Genomic DNA, 20,360 nt, shown 5'->3' on the forward strand with positions numbered 1-20,360 from the left:
CAAAAGATAAGGAAATATTTGTAAAATAATTGAGAAAGGCTTAGTATTCAGAAAAGATAAAAACTTTCCTAAGAAAAAGCAACCCAATCTTAAAAATAGGCAAAGCATATGAATTGAGGATTTACTAGAGAAAAGGTGTATCTTTTCATCAAGAAAAAAAAAAATGAAAAGATACTTTTCCAATCAGGAAAATACAAATTAAAACAGCAATGATAGAACGTTCCATCATGGGATGGGCACATTTTTAGAGATTGATAATATCCATCTTTAGCGAAAGGGGAAACATTCACTCTCCTGTGCCTTAAGTATGAATGGAAACTGACTCCGCTTTGGGGAGGAATGCTTTTTGATCTTACTCATCCAAAATTATTGAACTTGTGTGTCCTTCGATGACTGTCCTGCCCTCAGCCACTCCTAGGAAGCCAGCTGCAGAAATGTTCCAGAGTGCCCGCCCCCAGTCCCCCCACCCCCACCCCCCACGCAGGACTGCTGCCAGGCTGACGGGTCCGAAACAGCCTAAAACCGGATGCTGCTTAGGAAACCTAGGTCACAGCTGCACAGAGCCCGCGCAGTAACGTCACATGATGACTAGCTCTGGGAATGGACGGAGAAAGTTTGTCAAGGTGTGTAATTTTTTTTAAATGTGGACTATTAACAATATATATAAGGTCCCATTTATTTTTAAAAATCATAACATTGCATCAAAAACTGGGGATGTACTGTATGGTGACTAATATAACAAAATAAAAATTATTTAAAAAAAGAAGGAAGAAAAATCATGAAGACGTTTTATTTAAGGATGCCAACGGATTACCTGGGGGACGGAGCAGCACTGGTGGTAGGGGTGTGGTTGAGAGGAGGGAATCTTTCTATGCATTTCTGAATATTTTCAGTAAATCACAAGAATGTATTCAGATAGTGCCTGAAATTTTTTCAAAAATGTTTAAAGAAAAAAACATAGGGGCGCCTGGGTGGCACAGCGGTTAAGCGTCTGCCTTCGGCTCAGGGCGTGATCCCGGCGTTCTGGGATCGAGCCCCACATCAGGCTCCTCCACTATGAGCCTGCTTCTTCCTCTCCCACTCCCCCTGCTTGTGTTCCCTCTCTCGCTGGCTGTCTCTATCTCTGTCGAATAAATAAATAAAATCTTAAAAAAAAAAAAAACATAGATGATGAACATGTAATACTTTGGTAAGCAGTTTTTAGTGCCATTAAAAAAAAAAAGAAGAAAAAGAAAGCTAAATTGGAACACTGTACGTGGGTCCTTCCTACTGTCAGCCTACAAGGCATATTTCAGCTCCTTCCTTGCAGCAGGCCCACTTTACAGATGAGGAAACTGAGGCCTCAGGCCCAGGCCCTTTCCCCGTGCCCCTGCACTAGTGACGTAGTAAAAACCATCAGCCTCCGCTCTGGGGAGCCTGCTGATGGAATTAATTCCAAGAGGCCCTGCCCTCCCACCCACCCTCAACCCCCCAGCGTCACCCAGAAAAGAGAACAGAGCCAGCTCACATTTGTGCAAATTTAATCCCAGCTATCCTGGTCCCTAATTCCAGAGCCTTTCTAGGCCACACTTTCCTTCTCCTGGTCACCCAAGGCCTCCTCATCCACCGCATCCTTCCCCACTGGGACGCCAGTGCAGAGCCCTGTCTCCCAGGGGTCACTCTTTCCCCACCTTGACTCTTGTTGAATACAGACACATGATCTTGGTCTAACCTTGATCTGGACCCATACAGCAGAGGCAAAGCAGGAAGAAGAAGAGACAGGGGAGATCAGGGACTCATCTGGGGCCACAGCAGCCAGAACAGGAGTAGGAGCCAGGCGGAGGTTTGGGGGCCTGAGAGCGCCCCACTGCTTATTTGCTTCTTGATCCATTTGCTGTATTTGGTGACGCGGGAGTACACGCCTGGATTCTCTGCTCTGGCACAGGCCTTTTCCCAGGACAACACCCCAGCCAGAATCCATCTACCCTCGACTTCACAAGCCAATGGGCCCCCAGAATCCCCCTAGGAAAAGAGAGAGGAATAATGGAAGCTCTGGGCCCCACCAGGAGCCAGGACCCCAGAAGACCCAGAATGCCTGCCCTCTGACTTCTCCTGGAAGATTCTTTCACTTCCTGAGGATCTCACTACATCCTTCCACTCCTCCGTTGTAGACCCTTCCCAGAGTACCAGGCAAAATCAAAGTCACAGGGGAAGGAAGGTGGGCGCAGAGCCCTGCCTGGTGATGGTGACAGAGAGGGAAGCCAAGCAACCAAAGCTCTCCCCCGGGGACTTCCCCCAACCCCACCCCGGGGGTCGTTCCCAACAGAGAAGCTGCCAGAACCGCCCAGAAACTCACAGAGCACAAGTTTTCTCCATAATTGGTGGCACAGACCATGTCCCCCAGGACAAGGGGGACAATGTGGGGGATGGGGGACCTCTTGCGGTAAATCTGGTCACACTTCTTGTTGTCCATGATAAACACCTCGGCCTCCTGCAGCTCGGCGGTCAGCGTGGAGTTCCCTGTGGAAGAAGCCCAGTGGGGTGAGAGAGGACGCCTCGATCCACTCAGCCCTGGCCTCTTCCCAGGGGCCTGTCCCCTCCATTTCTGAGACTCGGCCAAGCCACACCCCTTCACACCCCCATGCCCTCCTTCCCCCGTCTGTCCCCCTGCGGTGGGGACCATGTCTGGCAAGCCCCTCACCCTCTCAGGCTCCCTTTCCGGATCCCTTTCTCTGGGAGGCTTTGGCTTCTGAATCAAGCAGGCCACAATCCAGGTTTCAGTGCAGCCACTTACGAACTGAGACCCCAAGCACATCTTGCTTCTCTCCAGCCTCTGAGCTTTGCGCTGGCTGTGCCCTGCACCTGGTTACGCCCGCTCTTCCTTCTAGCCTCTCAGATAGAACCCCCTGCCCAGAGCTCATCCCAGATCCCTCCCAGCCTGAGCTCGAGATCACCTGACAAAGTCTCTGCCTCTTCCCCTGTCAGCCTGGGCCCCCATCCCCACTCAGCAACGAGCGCCCTGCCAGCAAGGCACATGCTCCCCACACGAAGGGTTTGGTGTGTGGTTCAAAGCTCATCAATTGAATGAATGAGTGGGTGAGTAAGTGTCTGATTTCCTGACTCCGAGCTTCTGCAAGAGGCAAAAGATCGTGCCCAGCCCAGGAGCTTCTAGACCTGAGTGAGGTGCCCCCAGCAAGCAGAGTGGTGTAGACCTTGGAAATGGTCTCCATCTGCGGAGAGTCCTAACCCAACCAAAGAACCAGGCCCCGGAGGTAACAGCCACAAGCTTCCTGAGAGGCACCATGAAGGGGTCCAGCCGGCAAGGCCCCAGAAGTAAGGCGGCGCCCCCTCCGTGGTTCCACACCCCTCCCACACCCAGCCCGCTCACCTGAGAAGCGCTGTTTCACCTGGCCCCAGCCAGTCACCCAGCACTGTGTCCCAACCTTCAGGTCGTAGCTGGGCTCCGGGAGGCAGATGGGCTGCACGTACTTGGTGAAGGTGGCAGGGCTGTGGAGGTGGAGAAGGGCAACATCACCCATGATGAAGGTCCGGCCCCAGAACTTGGGGTGCATGATGATGTCCTTCACGGGGATCAAGGCCGCCTGCAGGGGCTTCAGCTTGGAGGTGCCGAGAATCACTGAGTACTCTTTGGTGCTACAGAAGACATAGTCACAGCCCCGGCTAGCAGACGTCGGGTTCGCGAATGACACAATGCTCCTACCTCCACCGAACACCCTCTTCCCTGAGCAGAAGTCCCGCGGATTAGCTCTGCTCAGTCCCTCTTGCTAACCCAGCCTGGAGGCTCTCCGGGTCAGAGACAGGGCTGACTGCCTCCCCAGTCACTGCCCAAGCTGATTCAAGGCGGCCTCTTCTATGGGCGATGTATGCAGCAGGTGTCGGTATATGTGTATGTTCTCGTGTTGGGGGGCTGGGGGGGGTGTGCTGGGTTTTCCTGCTGCCCTGCTCCGGACACGGTCTTTGCTGCTTGGGGCCCCTGGGAGACCCTGCGCAGGACTCTTCCTCATTCTGGATATCCCTTCCTATTCCCCCTCACCTCCCGACTCCCACACTGTCTTACAGAGGAGATGAGGGGGAGGGGCTAGGCCCATGGCAGCCCCGGGGTCTCCAGGCCATGGACACAGGGGCCACACTCACCCTTGGATGCAGTGGGCAGCAGTGACCACCCAGCTGAGTTCAATGAGGGCCCCTCCACATATGTGCTCATTCTCCAGCCGGAGGCTCACCTCCCAGGGCCAATGGCGGGTCACGTCCAAATCCTCTGACCACCAGGGTCTGCCACAAACTTCAGGAACGATGTGCCAGGGAGACACAGTGACCACATATTGGAGGATGAGAAGAACGGAGACCAAGATGCCCCCCCCACCCTGGGACAACGTGCACAAAACTGTAAACTCAGGGGCTCATCCCCATTTCGAGGATGGGGAGACAGGGCGAGAGAGGGACCGAGTGTTGCCCGGAGGCACTGTGCTAATCAGAAAATGGCAATGAGATACAAGGCTTCAACACGAGACATAAAGACATCACAGGGGAAAGAGAGACAGATACTGAGACAACAGGGAGCAATTAGCAGGGAACCCCAAAACAAGGGGGAAACATAGAAGGAGCCCCGGAACAAACCATGCATTCTCTTGTGTCTGGCCTCAGTCCTGAGGCCATGTTCCTGAAAGGCCGTAACGCTTGCTACATCTCTTAGATGCAGAAGGCCTCTGTCCCCACATTACTCAGAGCTGAGAAAAGTTCCAGACTTCTGTGTCACAAATCTTTAAAACAGGCCATTGAAGAAAGAGCCTCAGCATGGAGCCCACAGAGGCCCCCGCTCACAGCTTGCAGTCTTCGTCTGCACGAAGTTCCAACACAATCAAGTGGTACGGCTGTGTGAATGACCATGGATGCGAGCATTTCCAAACAAAATATTACTCAGTGTTATATTTTGAAAAAATAATGCACCACGATTATGTAGAGATCGTCCCAGGAGTGCAAGGGTGGTCCCGCAATGGAAACGCCCTCAGTGTATTTGCCACATAAACAGTTCTTTTTCTCTAAAGAGAATGATCATAAGCTCTTCTCAATAGACATAGAAAAAGGCGTTTGAAAAATTCAATGCATATTTATGACCAAAAAAAAAAAAAAACCCAGAAATAAAAACACCTCTTACTTAGTTTGGAGCAGAAAGGAAATCCTTAACTTTATAAAAGTTAGAGACCACTAACTTAGAGCAAACACCAGATAACATTAAGGAAGAGGCAAAAAGATTCCACATGGTCAGAAGCCAGGAATAATGGTACTTTGTGGGAAGAGGGCAGGGGAAGTGAGAGAGTGTAAGGGAGATTTTGGGGGCCGGTATTGCTCTACTTTCTGACCAAGACAGTGACTAACATGGGTGGGTTCACTGTGTGATAATTTCTTAGGCTGGACACTTAAAATCTGTGTACTTTCGTGTGTGCGTATAATATGTCAACAGCTTACTTTTTAAATCAGTTATGCTTCTCTACTCCAGCACAATCAACTAGAAAATATATTCAAAATAAGATATATTTTCAACAACAAAAAATCCGAAGTACCAAGAAATGAATTTATCCAACACTATGCCAGATTTCTGTGGTGATACATTTAAAACTCTAATAAAGAAAAAAATAAGTAAAATTCTAATAAAGGACACTGAAAATGATCAGCATAAATAGAGAGCCACCCCTTGCTTTCAAATAAACAACTAAACATTTCAGATGTACTTTTTCCTAAAATTAATCTATAAAGTCATTTTCCAAGTTAGAATTTCAGGAAACGTTATAAATTTCCTCTAAACCTGAAGGTGAGAAACAAAAGTCCATGAATAGCTCAGTCTCTGAAAAAGTAGAACATAAAGGGACACTTGTCCTAGCAGGTATCAAGACACGCATCAAAGCCGTAACAACAAAACCAGTGTGGTATTGACAAGGACAGACAAATGAGGCAATGGAAAAGAATAGAGAGTTTGTGATTGTTCTGGGGACACGACATAAATAAAGGAGCCACTACCATCAGTGGGTGAAGGATGGTTGTTGAGTGGATGGTGCTGGGAAAACTGACTCACTATAAAAGAATTAAGAAAAACAAAACTGGATTCCTCCCTAGCAGCACTTGGAGACCTAAATAGGAAAGTGAAACTCTAAAGTTAACAATAGACCATATGACATGGGGTGAGAAAGGGCTCCCTAAACAAAATCTCAAAACAAACCATAAAGCATCAAATGGATTAATTTGATTACATCAAAATCAAGGATTTATTATTATTATTATTATTATTATTAATATTATTAATTTACCCCGGGAACAAAGTTAACTGGCAGAAGACAGATTGGGAGGCAATATTTGCGATAACAAAAATCAATACAAGACTCCTATTAGGAATATACAAGGAACTCTAGGAAATCAACAAGAAAAAGAAAGAACAGCAGATAATATACAAAGGAGAAGGACAGGCAATTTATTAGAAGGGATTCAAGAGGCACGTTGAGACATGCTGAAACCCATCAATAATGAGAAAAACGTCAATTAAATCAAGAAGCCCTTTTTTATCTACTAGATGCAAAAAATTTGGCAAAAAGATATAAAAGCTGCATTGTTGCCACAGTTGGTAGGTCTGTAACAATATTACCCCTTTACAGATGGTAGGAGTACAGAGAGCTGGCCCCATTGGATTATGGACAGTAGATAAAGGCACTGCATCAATGTACATTGTTGAAGTTGAGCAGTGGTTGATAAGTGGTAAGTGAAGTTGATCAGTTGATACTGTGGTTCTCTAAGGGAATAGTCTTAGGAAAAAACACGCCTAGGTATTTAGAGATCAGGAGTCAGGCTGTGTGTTTCCCTCAACTGAATCTGAAAAAATAATGCATGTGTTCCTCGACTGTATTTTTGCAGTGTTTTGTAAGTTTCAAATTATTTCCAAATAAAAGAAGTTTTTAATGGAACTGGAGAAAAGAGGAGGAAACAGAAAGAGATCTAGAGTATAAACCATTTCTGTAAGTTAAAAATACTTGCACACAAAACCACAATATGTATTTTGACAAGACCACGCACAAGCAGAGACATACATGGAACATAAAAGAAAGGCTGAGAGGAGGGTGAGGAGGGGGAAGAGGAGTAGGGCATGACATCAGCAGGAATAACCAATTTAATCAACCGAACAATTCATAACCAATCAGAGGGGACCTATGACAATGGAAGCCCATGAACCAGAGGTGGATCCCCGACATCTAAGGAAAAAGGCCCCTTTAGAAAGCAGGTCTGTCAGACTAAATCCCTGCTTCCTACAGACCCAGAAACACAATCTACGTGACCGTCTTCCGAACTCATCCTCCCAGGAGCTGAGGTTTTTCTGAAGCAGCAGCTCACCCTGCCCACCTGGTGTGGAAGTGTTTTCTTTATAACCTGGAGGAGAAAAGGGGAACAGAGATGAAGCAAGAGATCACGAATTAGTTCATTCGATCATTCACCAAATATTCCCTAATCTCCCACTCCATCCCCAGCCAAGGCCGGCGGGGGACAGAGTGTATCAAACAGAGAACACGCTGTCCAGCAGGGGAGACGGAGGTAAACAGGACCACCTGTGTGAGATCAATGCAAGGACAAGGCCACAGGTTTTAGGGGAGCCCAGAAGTGGGGGACCCGGAGGCTCCTGAGAAGCGGGGTTATTGTGCCAGTTCTTGAAGATGAAAAGAAGGTAAAACACAGAAAAGTGACAATGACGTTCTTTGCAAAAGAAACAGCATGGTGTAGGCCAGAGCCTCCAGAGAATAAAGGACAAGGCTGGGCTTGGCAAGAAAAGATGCCATGGAGGAAAAAGTCAGGGGTCGATCACGAGGGGCCTCATAAGCCAGGCCGAGAAGCAAAGAGACCCTCTGGGAGGAGGGGGGCCAGCGGAAGGGTGACAGAGTCGGGCTTGGAGGGTGAAGCGTCAGTGGGAAGGTGACAAGACTGCAGGCAGTGAGGTGCCACCAGAGCGTCTGCAGGACCGAGGCAGGAAAGGCCTCAATGAAGAAGCGGCGGTGAGAACAGACGTGGTGAGCTGGAGGTGGGATGCAGCCAGATGGCTACGTCTAGGATGACCCCCAGTTTCTGCTTGTAGAGAACAGTGCCTACTCTCCACCGCGTTAGAGAACAGTAAGAGAACCCAGTTTATAGGAAGATGAGAGGCTCCACTTTGGACCCCAGGGAGCCGAGATGTTTCTAGGTCATGCAGCATGTGGCTGCTCTGTGAGGTGGCATCACTGTGCCCCGGGCAGGTGAGCAGAGAGCCCAGACAGCACTGCAGGGAACGGGGCCGGGGGGTGGAGAACAAAGCGTGGCTGGCCTGGGAAGCACGTGGGGAGCTGGAGAGTTATCCTGAGGCAGAGGAGAATCAGGGGGCATGGCCTGTGAAGCCAAGGGACTAGAAAAAATGAAAACGGAGGAAGTGGGTGAAAGGTGAGGGACGTGGCAGGAACGGGCCAAGGACGAAGGGAGCCTGAGGAAGCACTGGAAGGAAGCATGAAGTGGATGTCCAGCAGTGAGCGGTAAGGGACAGGGAGAGGATGAAGATGTGCGAGAATAGGACAGAGCCGCACAGCGCGGGGAGGGCCGGCCGTCCAGAGCAGGTGAGCTGGCTGACCTTGAACAGGAGGTAAGCCTCGGATCGCTAAAGAAACGGGGGAGGACGGTGTCAAGCGGTGGGCTTGAGGGGCGGGGGGGGGGGGGGCGGGGCTGGCAGTAGTCAAGGGGGACAGCACCCCGGGGGCTGCGTCTTTGGGATGAATGGAGCAGCTGTGAGCAGCGGGGCGCCAGGGGGAACAGAGGGCCGGGGGAGAAGAGGGAAGGTGGGATCCAGACTTCCTCGTGTCTCAGCCACGACACCCGCCCACGTGGACGCGGGCGGAGGTGGCTGTGCATCGGGAGAAGATGGGGGGTCCTCCGCACTGTTGGTCCCCAGGAGGCAGCAGGGCGGGTGGCGCCTGAGGGAGGAGGCCAGGGCAGGGCGGGCAGGAGTATGGCGACATCCTGGGGGGTGACAGTGGACGACAGGGGACCATGGGGACGGGGGGGGGGGGGGGCACAGGGTCCCAGGCGGCCAAAGAGCTAGCCATGCGCAGGGGGTCCGTGCTCGGGGACGGGGCGGGGGTGGGGGGCAGAGGGCAGCGCAGCGGGGCTGGGGGCGGGTACGGGGCAGATGGCAGACTGGCGGGCGGACGGACACGCGGCGGCTGAGAGGGCGCCGCCTCACCCGAGGTCAGCAGCAGCGGCAGCAGCAGCAGGAGGCCGACGCTCAGGCCCCAGGGCCCCGAGGCTCCAGGCCCAGCACTGCGGCTGAACGGCGAGGCGGCCATGAGCCCCAGCAGGTGCCACCTAACGGGGCAGACACGGTGCCACGAGCCCCGGCAGGTGATGGCGACCCTGCCGCGCGCAAGGGCTCCTCCAGCACCTGATGGAGTCCCGGGCACGTGACGGCCCCACCAGCACGTGACAACGCCGCGGACATTCCCCCGCATCCATGGGTGCGTGTCCTGCGTCCGCACCTGCACCCAAGCTTCGTGCCTATTCCTTGAAGATGACCTCGGAGCCCAGGATCTGCGATTGCCTCCGGGGTGGCCAACCCCGTGAAAGTACCCCCCCTCCCAGTTGCTTTAAGCTGGGGACGGTGCCCCCAAACTCTGGACCTCTGAGGGCACCTTTGTCGCCCAGCCTCTGACCACACCCCTGGTCCCCTGGGCTTGGTGCCTTGGAAAGGTTCGCAAGTGATGTTAATCTGAGAATCTGAAAAGACGTAGGAGGCACAAGAAAGGAACAGTAAGGCTAGGGAATCCGGAAAGATGTTTTTAGGAAAGTAGCATTTGAGCCGGATCTAGGACTGGAATAAGGAGTCCTGGGGGAGTCCTGGGAAAGGAAAGGCATTCCTCCTCTTCCACAGACCACCAATCGGATGGTCACACCTGAAGGAAATGATGGCGGATACCAGGCCTGCGGCCTTCCAGGAGCGATTTTGCAGGATCGGCCCTTTGCCTCTGCTGGGTGTGGCAGAATTGGGCGCGGAACACCAAGATTCCTGCTTCTCTTGTCTAGTGGTGGGGAAGGGGGTGTCCAGTTCTGGGGACCCCATTCTCCTGCCTGATATCTACGGGGGTCCACAGAATGAGCTCCCACCACTGGCAGGTGACACGCCGAGGCGGTCGAGCAGAGGAGGACGCCTTCCTCCTGGTGTTCATGCCCCGCCGTGCTACCCAGGGCAGCGGCACCATCACTGGGAGCTTGTCAGAGAAGCAGTTCTCAGGCCCCACCCCAGACCTACAGGACTGAAAACTCTGGGAGTGGAACCAGTGATGTGTGTTTTACCAAGCCAGAGAGAGCGACGCCGGGACACCGAGCCAGAGAATGAGGGTAAAGAGCCAGCGTCTAATACAAGAACTCTCACTTGCCTTCCTCCCAGGAGGAGAGCGGACCTTTGTTAACCGAGTGCAGGGGACAGGGCGCCTGGGGGGCTCAGTTGCTTAAGCATCTGCCTTCTGCTCAGGTCATGATCCCGGGAGCCTGGGATCGGGCTCCCTGCTCAGCAAGGCGTCTGCTTCTCCCTCTCCCTCTGCCCCTCCCCTGGCTTGTGCTCTCTCTCTCTCTCTCTCAAATGAATAAAAATCTTAAAAAGTAAAAATAAAAAAACAAAGTGGAAGAGGGGGCAGCAGCCGCAAATGGAAGAAGCAGCAGAGGACTATTTCTCACGTTCTAACTTCATTCTGGCTCCCAGGTCTGGTCTCTTGTGATCCCCTCTTCAGAGCTGCAGAGACTCTGCAATTAAGCGACAAAGCTCCGGGCAGACGTGACGAGTACGAGAGCAGGACCCAGCTAGCTAAAACCCTGTGGAGGACTCCCATCTGAGCAGGTGGGGACTCACCACGCCCTTGAGGGCTTAATAAAAGCCATGAAGAGACCCTGTGTTACCTGGGAAACTAGTTCTCCACGGAGTATGTCATATGCAACCCCACAACGTTCAGGAGACCAGAGCTTAGAACGAACAGGAACACACTCCCAACCTTTATTCAGTTGCCATCTGAAATCTCCACACTCCTTAATGCCTCCACACAACTTGGACTGAGCCTGGATGGGGCCACTAGGGACCGAGGAAGGGGACCCCGGGGGCTGCCCCAGGAGGGCCTGTGTGGCACAGGCTGGCCACGCACGGCTGGATCCACGCTGGCTGCAGGGAAACGTCTCCCAGCCCCAGACACCCCGGCAGATGTGGAAACCCCAGGCCTCACACCTCGGCAGGGACCTGGTGATGCCTCCTCCCTCTCTCTGCACCATCAGCAAGCTGACCACTTTGTCAGAGTCTCAGGTGACAGCCTGAGACCACGCCCAGGTCCAGTGCTGTCTCCCTGCTCCTGGAGTGACGTCTCCGGCAGGGGCTCTCCGAGATGGCAAGGAAGCCCCGGGCTTCAGCTGGCCAGTCGGCTGGCTCTCAGGCTGGGATGCTTGACCTCCCTCCTTCCAGGCAGGCAGGGCACAGCCAAGGTGTGCGTGTGGCCGACGCAGGTGACTGGGGCATCGGGCTAGGACACTGGGGCTCCAGCCTTGCTGCCGCTCTTACTGTGTGGCTCTCTACAGGGTCAGTGGGTGCCAACCAGAACTGGGGGAGAGGGCATTTGAGTAGGAGTGGGAGGTCGGAGGAGAGGCCCAGGCGAGACTCGGCAACAGGAGGGGGTGGGCCAGGGTGATCACGGGGCCACCAGGACGCCCAGGGGCAGCAGCAGGCACAGAAGCGGGAAGAAGCCTGCTGAGTCCCAAGAGCGAGCCTGACTCAACTGACCAATGACCCAGTCCTTGTAGAAACTAACTTCTGTATAAACTCCAGGATAATTTTTGCGACCGCAGCCAACGCCCCAGCTCACGATTCCCACCTGGACCCACGTTGCATTAAGTTCACAGACCAGGGGCCCCCCAGAGTCTCCCTGGAGAAAGAGAAAGAAACAAACACAGGAACGGAAGACAATCACCATCAGAACCGGCTGATGGCACTGCAAGGCCTGGGGAGACGGGCACGCGTGGGGCTTCCCCAGGACCACCCTCCCCCAGGCATCCACCAGCCCTAGGTTACTTGGAATATTTGAGAGTTGAAACTAAGTGAAAACCTGAACAACCTCTGAGAAATACTCCTGCTTCCCAGCTGTTCCTGGAGGCACACAAGATAGATAGCCCCTGGGTCCCAGTGCAGCAGTAGGGCTAATACTGTGTTGAAATACTCTCTGAATGCCCCTGTTCCTCCATGGCCCCTGACCTGTCCCCCATGGTCCTCTCCAAGCCTCCCATGACCCACCAACCAAAGGGGTACCCCTGACACAATACACAGCCTCCAGAGCCCTACTCCAGCTCTCAGTCTGGTGCCTATTCTGTTCGGTCAGTCCTGGGCCTCCGTGGATGTGAAATATTTTGAATATCAACCCTGCATGGGAGGATCCCATAATCCTCACCTCCTACCTGAAATGCCCCGGCCTTAAACCCACATATCCAACACGGCACATTTGTCAGTTCTCTGTCTCCAGACTGTCCCAGACATGCCATATACACCCCATCTGAGGCAGAACCCTGCGTGTCCTCTCCCAGACCCGCTCTGGTGCCCCCGCCCCCCACCAACCAGCTCAGACAGAAACACAACCCTCCCAACCTCTCCCTCGCCCCCCTCCCAGCAGTCAGTCACCAAGAACTCATGATTCAACCTCAGACACATCTCCTCCCCCCCCTCCCCGCCCCAGCTCCTGCTTGGGACGCAGCATCATCGGCTAGATGATGGGAACAAACACCTAGCCTGCAGTCCTGCCCGGATGGCGTCGAGAAACTTGGCCCAGCGCTCCAGGCCACACGGATTCCGACCCCAGCCCTCTTCTCTGGTCACCTCATTGCTCCCGACTTGGAAGACAGGCCCTACACATGACAAGTTCCCTCAGACCTCGGAGCTGCTGTCCATGCTGCTCCCTCCCCTACAACTCTTTTCCACAAAATCCAAATACTCATCTTCTGAGGCCCAGCTCAAACGCCCCCTCCTCCAGAAGGCACTCGGAGCAAGAGGAAGATGGTGGGCCCGGGAGTCCGGCAGCCACGCACAGGGTCCCTGAGCTCGCACCTTTCGAGCTCACCCCAGCTGTGTGATAGGTCTGATGTCTACGTGGCAGGGTTGTGACGGGGGTGAACGGAGCTCCTGTGGCTCACACAGGAAGTGCCACAGAGGAGGAACTCCATAAAGGAACTTAGAGTGCTAGCACGACCCGCCCCCAACTTCCCCACGCCTTGGCGGGGCCCCCAGGCAGCAAGGGCGGCTCCCTTTAGAAGGAGCCGGCCAGGCCAGCTCAGGGGAGCCATGAGGGGTTCTCCCCATGAATCTCCTTAACTAAGGAGCGAACGGAGGAGATGGCAGTTCCCCCAGGCCCTGGCGCTTGGGAAGCACGGAGGGGACATCCTCACCGCAGAGGCCACAACGGAGCCAGGAACTGACCTTGCAGAGACTTTTCCCATCTTGATAGCCACAGATCATCCCTTTTTTCACTAGATTGCGAAGTGACCCTAACCGTGTCAGCAGTATCTGGTTACATTTCTTGTAGTGAAGAATGAGTTGCTTGGTCTCCTGAAGATGAACTGACACTGGGGCTGGGGCGACAAAGTCAGGGTCTGCATGAGTGGAGAGCCCAGGAGCCCCCGAAACCCGCTCTGTGCCCTCACACACTGTTGCATCCTCAGAGGCAGTCGGGGCAATGGCTACCGTCCCATTGACAGGAGGGAATGGAGGCTGTGGTGGTGAGGGGAGAGGGAGAGGTAAGAAAAGCCATGACAGAAGAAGGAGGGACCCCTCAGGACAGAAAGAGGCAAGGCCTTACCAACCAGAAGTGAAAAGCAAGCGTCACCCTGAGTACCAAGAGTGACAGGTGTCCTGTGCTGAGCAGAATCAAGACGCTCAGACAGGGAGGGCCCCCAAAGGGACCAGTCCAGCCGCTTCCCCAACATAGGAGGCCCTCCAGCCTCACCAGTAGGCTTGCTCTGGCCCAGCTGACACTGCCTAGCACGAGAAGCTCCCTCCCCACCAAGCAGGGACTTCCATGGAGGGACAGGTCTGACTCGCAGAGAGCTCATGCCCCCGGAGCTGAAATCCATGCTGGACAGAGCCCACCATCCCTGGCACCCAGGCCCCCAGGTGTGAACATTCCAACGGCAATTCTTTTTTTAAAGATTTTTTTTTTTGAGAGACAGAGAGAGAGAGAGAGCGCGCACAAGTGGGGGGAAGGGCAAAGGGAGAGGGGGAAGCAGACTGCCCGCTGAGCACGAGACTCGATCCCATGACCCTGGGATCATGACCTGAGCTGAAGTCAGACGCTTCGCTGACTGAGCCACCCCGGCGCCCTTCATTAAGCAATTCTTAATGAGGTTCAGTTACTCCCTGGCAGGACGCCCTCCTCCTCCCTTGCCCACCTGTTAAAGAATCAGCCTCCCTGTCCCTTGTGGGACAGCCTGTGGGCCAACGCCAGCACACCAGGCTGCCCCCTCGACTCCCCACTTACCAGTCTCACCTCCTGCCAGTCGGCCCCAGCCTGCCACCCAGCACTCCGTCCCACTTTCCACATGGAAAGCCCTTTCGGGGAGACACACAGGCTGGATGTACGAGGAGTAATTCACGGAGAAGGACAGCAAAACCAGGGCGATGTCATGTCTCAAAGTTTTAGCATCATAAAAGCGGTGGCAAACGATGTCTTCCACCGGGACCACCAGGGTTGTCTTGGAATGAGAATGAGAATGTGTGTCTCCCAGCCTCACTGTATATTCCTCGTGGCTGTGGGAAGAGGACCTGCCCTTCATAGGGATCCCAGAGGGTCTACACTCCCCTTCCACATTTTCCAGGTTCTTCCCAGCGTGGTCCTGTCTCCTCGGCCAGCATCAGGCACCTGCCTGCCTGCTGACCACATCCCGTCCCCAGACCCTAACCAGCCAGTAGTTCTCCAAGTGAGGGCCCGAGACTACCAAAGCAGCCCCTGGGAACTTGGTAGACATGCGAATTCTCAGGTCTCACTCCAGACTGAGTAACACCTAGGGGGCTGTGACTCCTTCTCAGAGGAGGAAGAGGAAGCTCAGGGAAGGGGATAGGACTGGCTCCAGGTCACGGAGCCTGACGGGGGGGCCCAAGCCTGAAGCCCCAGACACTCACCCAATTATGCAGTGGGCGGCGGTCAGCACCCAGCGACTGGCAATGAGGGAGCCTCCACACATGTGTCTGTCCCTGGCCTGCAGGCTCACCTGCCAGGGCCACTTCCGCTCTGCGGCGGGCAGTCCGCCGGCTATCCTCATAGACCTCTGGCCGCATCCTGGTTGGCTCACTAAAGAGAAGGGACTGGAGGTGAAGCTACTGTCTCGTTCCCTGCTCACTGCCCCTAGCCGGCCACCAGGGTGCAGAGCCAGGTTTCCTCTCCAACCCTTCAAGATAGAGTCTGACCCTTCTAGCTCCCCAAGCAGCTTCCCCTCTGGCCATCCAGGTGGACCTGTCCAGACCTGTCCAGAAGCAGTACCTTGAGGAGAGAAGGTTCCAAATATGGCGGCCTGGCTGGACTCCACTGTGAGTGTTAGAGGCCCTGGAACTGCAGTGGATATTAGCATCTGCGGGGACTCCAGGGACCCTGGTGGCCCTGGTGGCGCCTCTGGGCTTGCGGGTGTCATTGCAGGTTCCTCGCTGGGGCGGTAACCCTCACCTGGGGAAGATCCGTGAGGCAGGAGCTGGCCCGAGCGCGCGCCCTGGCCTGCCCTTTCCCCCCCGGCACCCCCAGCAAACACCCCCCTTCCACTCCCCACCCCCACCCCGTGAGGAGCCCGGCCGGCCTCGCCCCCTCCCCGTCCGCCAGGCCCCACCGAGCCGGGGTTCAAGGAGCAGGAGCCAGAGCAGGAGGCCCAGGGGGCAGCCCAGAGACGCCATGGGCCCGCTTGCGCTGCCGCTCCCTCGAGCGCCCCCTCGCGGCGGCTCGCGGCCCTGCCCTCGCGTTGGCCGGACCCAGGTGCGCGGGCACAATTCCCAGCCCGCAGCTGCACCTCCAAGGTTCCCGCCTCCTGGTGATTCCACCCGAGACAATCCAGGTAGTGCTCCCCATTCGCTTGACGATGTCATTGCTTTTATCGACCTTAAAATAGAGATCTTCTGGATTATACGCCCAGAGTAATCGAATCACTGGAGCCCTTAAAAGGACAAGGACACGCCTTCTACCCAATGGGAGGTGAAAAACAAAAGGAAAGTATGATAAATAGAAAATACAAAACCAAAGAGCAGTATCGAGTCTTAATATGATAGCATTTGCAATTAAGTGTGAACAGGTTGAATACACCAGACAAACAAGAACTCTCACTTTGGTAAAAAAGATAAGGTCCAGAAATATACTATCGGAAGATACTAGATATTAAAAGAAGACAGGCGGATACATTGGAAATAAAGGACTAGGAGTGAAATAGCAGACAAATCTGATGCAAAAGAAAGGTGGGATAGCAATTTTCTATCAGATTGTAAAATCACAGGCAAAGATTATGCAAGAAGGGGGCGCCTGAGTGGCTCAATCAGATAAACACGGGCTCTTGATTTCAGCTCAGGTCATGATCGCAGAGTTGTGAGAGCCCCTCATGGGCTCCACACTCGGCGCAGAGTCGGCTTGAGGTTCTCTCTCTCCCTCTCCTTCTGCCCGTTCCCCTGCTGGTGTGCTCTCTCTCAAAAATTATTAATTAATTAATTAATATTACCTAAGTGACAGAAAAATTTATATACAGTAAAAATAAGAAATAATCAAGTAGGGGGCACCTGGGTGGCACAGTGGTTAAGCGTCTGCCTTTGGCTCAGGGCGTGATCCCGGCGATCTGGGATCGAGCCCCACATCAGGCTCTTCTGCTATGAGCCTGCTTCTTCCTCTCCCACTCCCCCTGCTTGTGTTCCCTCTCTCGCTGGCTGTCTCTCTCTCTGTCAAATAAATAAATAAAATCTTTAAAAAAAAAAAAAAGAAATAATCAAGTAGATGCAACAAGAAGCCCTTAATACATAAAACGACAGTTGACCAACTTCATGGGACACCAGAGTTTTTGAAACATTCTTCCTAAGAAGCTGATAGCTTATGGAGGCAAAATTAAGCAAAAATTATAGGATATTTGGCTATGACCACTGCTAATCTTTTTTTTTTAAGATTTTATTTATTTATTCATGAGAGACAGAGAGAGAGAGGGAGAGATGCAGAGGGAGAAGCAGACCTCCCGAGAAGCAGGGAGCCCGATGAGGGACTCCATCCCAGGACCCCAGGACCATGACCTGAGCCAAAGGCAAACGCTCAACCAAGCGAGCCACCCAGGCTCCCGACCACTGATAATCTTGATCTAATAGCAGTAAATGAATTTTACAACTACCAACAGACAGCATTCATTCTGACTGAGCACATAGGAAACATTCAGAAAGAAGGCCTCAAAGGAAGACCAGTAAACTCAAGGAATCAACGTTATAGCTTCTATTCTTGAGCCATACATCTATAATACTAACATCAACTTCTACCAAAATATCCCATAGTTCTGAAACAAAGACACAACCCTAGAAAATGGTCCTCGTATTAAAAAAGAGATCATAGGGGAGCCTGGCTGTCTCGGTCGGTAGAGCATGGGACTTTTTGATCTCAGGGTCATGAGTTCAAGCCCCACGATGGATGTGGAGCTTACTTAAAAATAAAATAAAATAATTTTTAAAAAGGAAATAATGAGAAAAATAATGACAATTTAAAGATGACTACCAATGAAAACACAACATATGAAATATCGCGTGATGCAGCGATAGTAGTCCTGGGAAGTAATGTAAAGCTTCGACCATATCAGAAAATAAAAAAGACAGATAACAAATGAGCTGAAGATGCAGCTCCGGAAGTGAAAATAATCAATGGAGTAATCCCCAAGACAGGGCTTGGGAGAAAGAAAAGAATATCGAGAAACAGCAGCAGAAGTCAATAGAGACAAAATTATGAACATGAACACAATCAGAATTTTGTTCTCTGAGAAGCTTAATAAGAGACAACATTCTAGGAAGAATGAAAAAAAGAAAGAAAAATACAGAATAAACAAAGGGAAGCGACTTAATGATATAACGGATATTTCCTTTTAATTATAAATATTGTTAAATGCATATGCTAACTTGTCCTCCTGGCCAAGATAGACTAAGGGGGATTGCCCTTCCCACCTGAACAACCAAAGATGGGCAAAAATATGAAATGACAGTTTTCAGGACACTGGACACCAGGCCACAAAGGGCAGGACCGCTGATAGATGGAAACCAAATGGGATGAGTCCTATCATGGCTCTGTTTGTGGCCTTCAGAGAGTTTCTAGGCCACGGCTCAGAGAAGAGGAACTCAGGCAGAACCCCACAGGAATCCCACAGGCTCCCTGAAGTGAGCAAGTGAAGCTGAAAGGTCCGGGGGGATGGGGGGTGGGGGTTGAGCCAAGGAAGCTATGCAAAGAACACTGGGGAGTGGGGAGAATTCCAGAGACCTGCAAAGCCTCCCCCCTTAAGGACTTCCCAGTATATTGATCAGTGAGGGGGGGGACTATTTGAAGCTAGAGAAACAACCACTTGAAAGGATTAGAAATAACGATGCCCAGTGGGGCCCAGGAATACTGCCTGTTCCCAGCAGCCAGACTGGAAAAACTCAAGATTCACAGAGCACTGGGTAGCATGTTCAGAAAGGTCTTTTCTCGGGTGGGGCGCCTGGGTGGCTCAGTCCCTTAAGCATCTGCCTTAGGCTCAGGTCATGATCCCAGGGTCCCAAGATCAAGTCCCACCAAATCCAGCCTCTCGGGCTCCCTACTTAGCGGGGAGACTGCTTCTCCCTCTGCCCATCCCCCCTGCTCATGATCTCTCTCTCTCTCTCTCTCTCTCTCTCAAATAAATAAATAAAATCTTTAGGAAGGAAGGAAGGAAGGAAGGAAGGAAGGAAGGAAGGAAGGAAGGAAGGAAGGAAGAGTCTTGTCTTGGCAACAGGAAATAATAGTTCCTAGACTGAGAAGTGCTCCAGTCTTGTCTAACAAACCTTTAAAGTGAGCCCTGAAAATATTCGTTTCCAAGTAATTTTGCTACATCCCACATAAAGCTCAAGAAAATTTCTAGGTTGGGGCGCCTGGGTGGCACAGTGGTTAAGCGTCTGCCTTCGGCTCGGGGCGTGATCCCAGCGTTCTGGGATCGAGCCCCACATCAGGCTCCTCCGCTATGAGCCTGCTTCTTCCTCTCCCACTCCCCCTGCTTGTGTTCCCTCTCTCGCTGGCTATCTCTATCTCTGTCAAATAAATAAATTAAATCTTAAAAAAAAAAAAAAGAAAGAAAATTTCTAGGAAAATATCAAACGCCCAGGTAAAAGTCGCAGTGTCTGGTATCCAATCAAAGAATACCCAGCACTCAAGAAGCATGAAGATACGATGCATAATGAGAATAATCAATCAATCCAGAGCAACCCACAACGGACACAGGTGTTAAAATCACTGGCAAGAATATTAAAACAGCTATTACAACTGTAAGCTATACATATGTACTTAAAAGTTAAGTAGGGATACTGAAGATGTAAAAAGACCCAAATCAAACTTCTAGATATAAAAACTACCATGGGTGAGATGAAAAAAAGACAGTGACTGATGGGTTAAACATGGCGGAAGGAAGAGATGGGTGAAATTAAAGACATGACAATAAGAAAAAAAAATGACCAGAATGAAACACAGAGAGAAGAGGGAGTATAAAAAACTAGAGCACCGTGGGCTGTGGCCTTAGACGTGCATCATGGCACTTCCACAAGGGAGAAGTGCTGTGCGGGAGAGACAAAAAATATTTAGAGAAATAATGGCCAAACGTTTTTCCAAATTCAATAAAAAACCATTACCCCAGAGATCCCAGATGCCGAACGACCGCCGAACCAATGAAACTAGACCGAAGCGCAACCTAATCGAATGGCTCAACACCAGAGATAACGTGAAGAGAAACAAAGGGAACCTCATCAGAAACAACGTGAGCTCCGTTCTCAGCTGAGGTCAACACGATGACGTCATGCCTTCCAGTTTCAGCTCTCATAGAGTACACATGTCCCGTCCCTGGTCTACCATGGGCCGTATTTTTCCATTTTTGCGCTTTTTTTGCCACTGATTTTGCTGTTTAAAATGATCCCCCAAGCAAAGAAATTAAAAAATAAAGTAAAATGATCCCCCAGCTTATTGCTTAGGGGCTGTCTTGGGTCGCTAAGGACTCTGGGCTGTGATGGTCATCACAGAGAAGAGACATGGTGGGTGAGCTCCGTACGGGCATGAACTACACTTCTGTGGGCCCTGAGTTCAGTGATA

The 20,360-nt window shown here is 52.0% G+C and overlaps 2 protein-coding genes across 2 annotated transcripts; both read right to left on the bottom strand.

The window, feature by feature from the left end:
• Positions 1-1,530: 1,530 nt before the first annotated feature.
• On the bottom strand, positions 1,531-9,341 carry LOC113256606 (putative serine protease 45). The gene is made up of 7 exons (XM_048226612.1): positions 9,239-9,341; positions 8,848-9,015; positions 7,315-7,410; positions 4,135-4,399; positions 3,368-3,633; positions 2,336-2,499; positions 1,531-2,001 (listed from the first exon to the last, which is right to left on the bottom strand). Exons 1-7 carry the CDS (start codon positions 9,339-9,341, stop codon positions 1,768-1,770), a joined length of 1,296 nt encoding a protein of 431 aa, XP_048082569.1. The 3' UTR covers positions 1,531-1,767.
• A 1,340-nt stretch (positions 9,342-10,681) lies between these two features.
• LOC113256607 (serine protease 44) lies at positions 10,682-15,946 on the bottom strand. The gene is made up of 6 exons (XM_026500392.3): positions 15,883-15,946; positions 15,546-15,725; positions 15,188-15,356; positions 14,547-14,815; positions 13,490-13,635; positions 10,682-11,951 (listed from the first exon to the last, which is right to left on the bottom strand). Exons 1-6 carry the CDS (start codon positions 15,944-15,946, stop codon positions 11,718-11,720), a joined length of 1,062 nt encoding a protein of 353 aa, XP_026356177.2. The 3' UTR covers positions 10,682-11,717.
• Between the last annotated feature and the right edge of the window lie 4,414 nt (positions 15,947-20,360).

This window comes from Ursus arctos, unplaced genomic scaffold (assembly GCF_023065955.2).
Source record: "Ursus arctos isolate Adak ecotype North America unplaced genomic scaffold, UrsArc2.0 scaffold_14, whole genome shotgun sequence".
Classification (NCBI taxonomy): domain Eukaryota; kingdom Metazoa; phylum Chordata; class Mammalia; order Carnivora; family Ursidae; genus Ursus; species Ursus arctos.

Excerpts from the sequence above, each read along its gene's own strand:
- LOC113256606 (XM_048226612.1), bottom strand. The coding sequence starts at position 9,341 with ATGGCCGCCTCGCCGTTCAGCCGCAGTGCTGGGCCTGGAGCCTCGGGG. Across the intron at positions 9,016-9,238 it reads GCCGCTGCTGCTGACCTCGG|GATGTCGCCATACTCCTGCC; the intron begins GTGAGGCGGCGC and ends GTCACCCCCCAG. Across the intron at positions 7,411-8,847 it reads CGTGGCTGAGACACGAGGAA|GTTATAAAGAAAACACTTCC; the intron begins GTCTGGATCCCA and ends TTTCTCCTCCAG.
- LOC113256607 (XM_026500392.3), bottom strand. The coding sequence starts at position 15,946 with ATGGCGTCTCTGGGCTGCCCCCTGGGCCTCCTGCTCTGGCTCCTGCTC. Across the intron at positions 14,816-15,187 it reads GCCGCCCACTGCATAATTGG|CCACGAGGAATATACAGTGA; the intron begins GTGAGTGTCTGG and ends CTCTTCCCACAG. Across the intron at positions 13,636-14,546 it reads ACTGGCAGGAGGTGAGACTG|TGTCAGTTCATCTTCAGGAG; the intron begins GTAAGTGGGGAG and ends CCCCAGCCCCAG.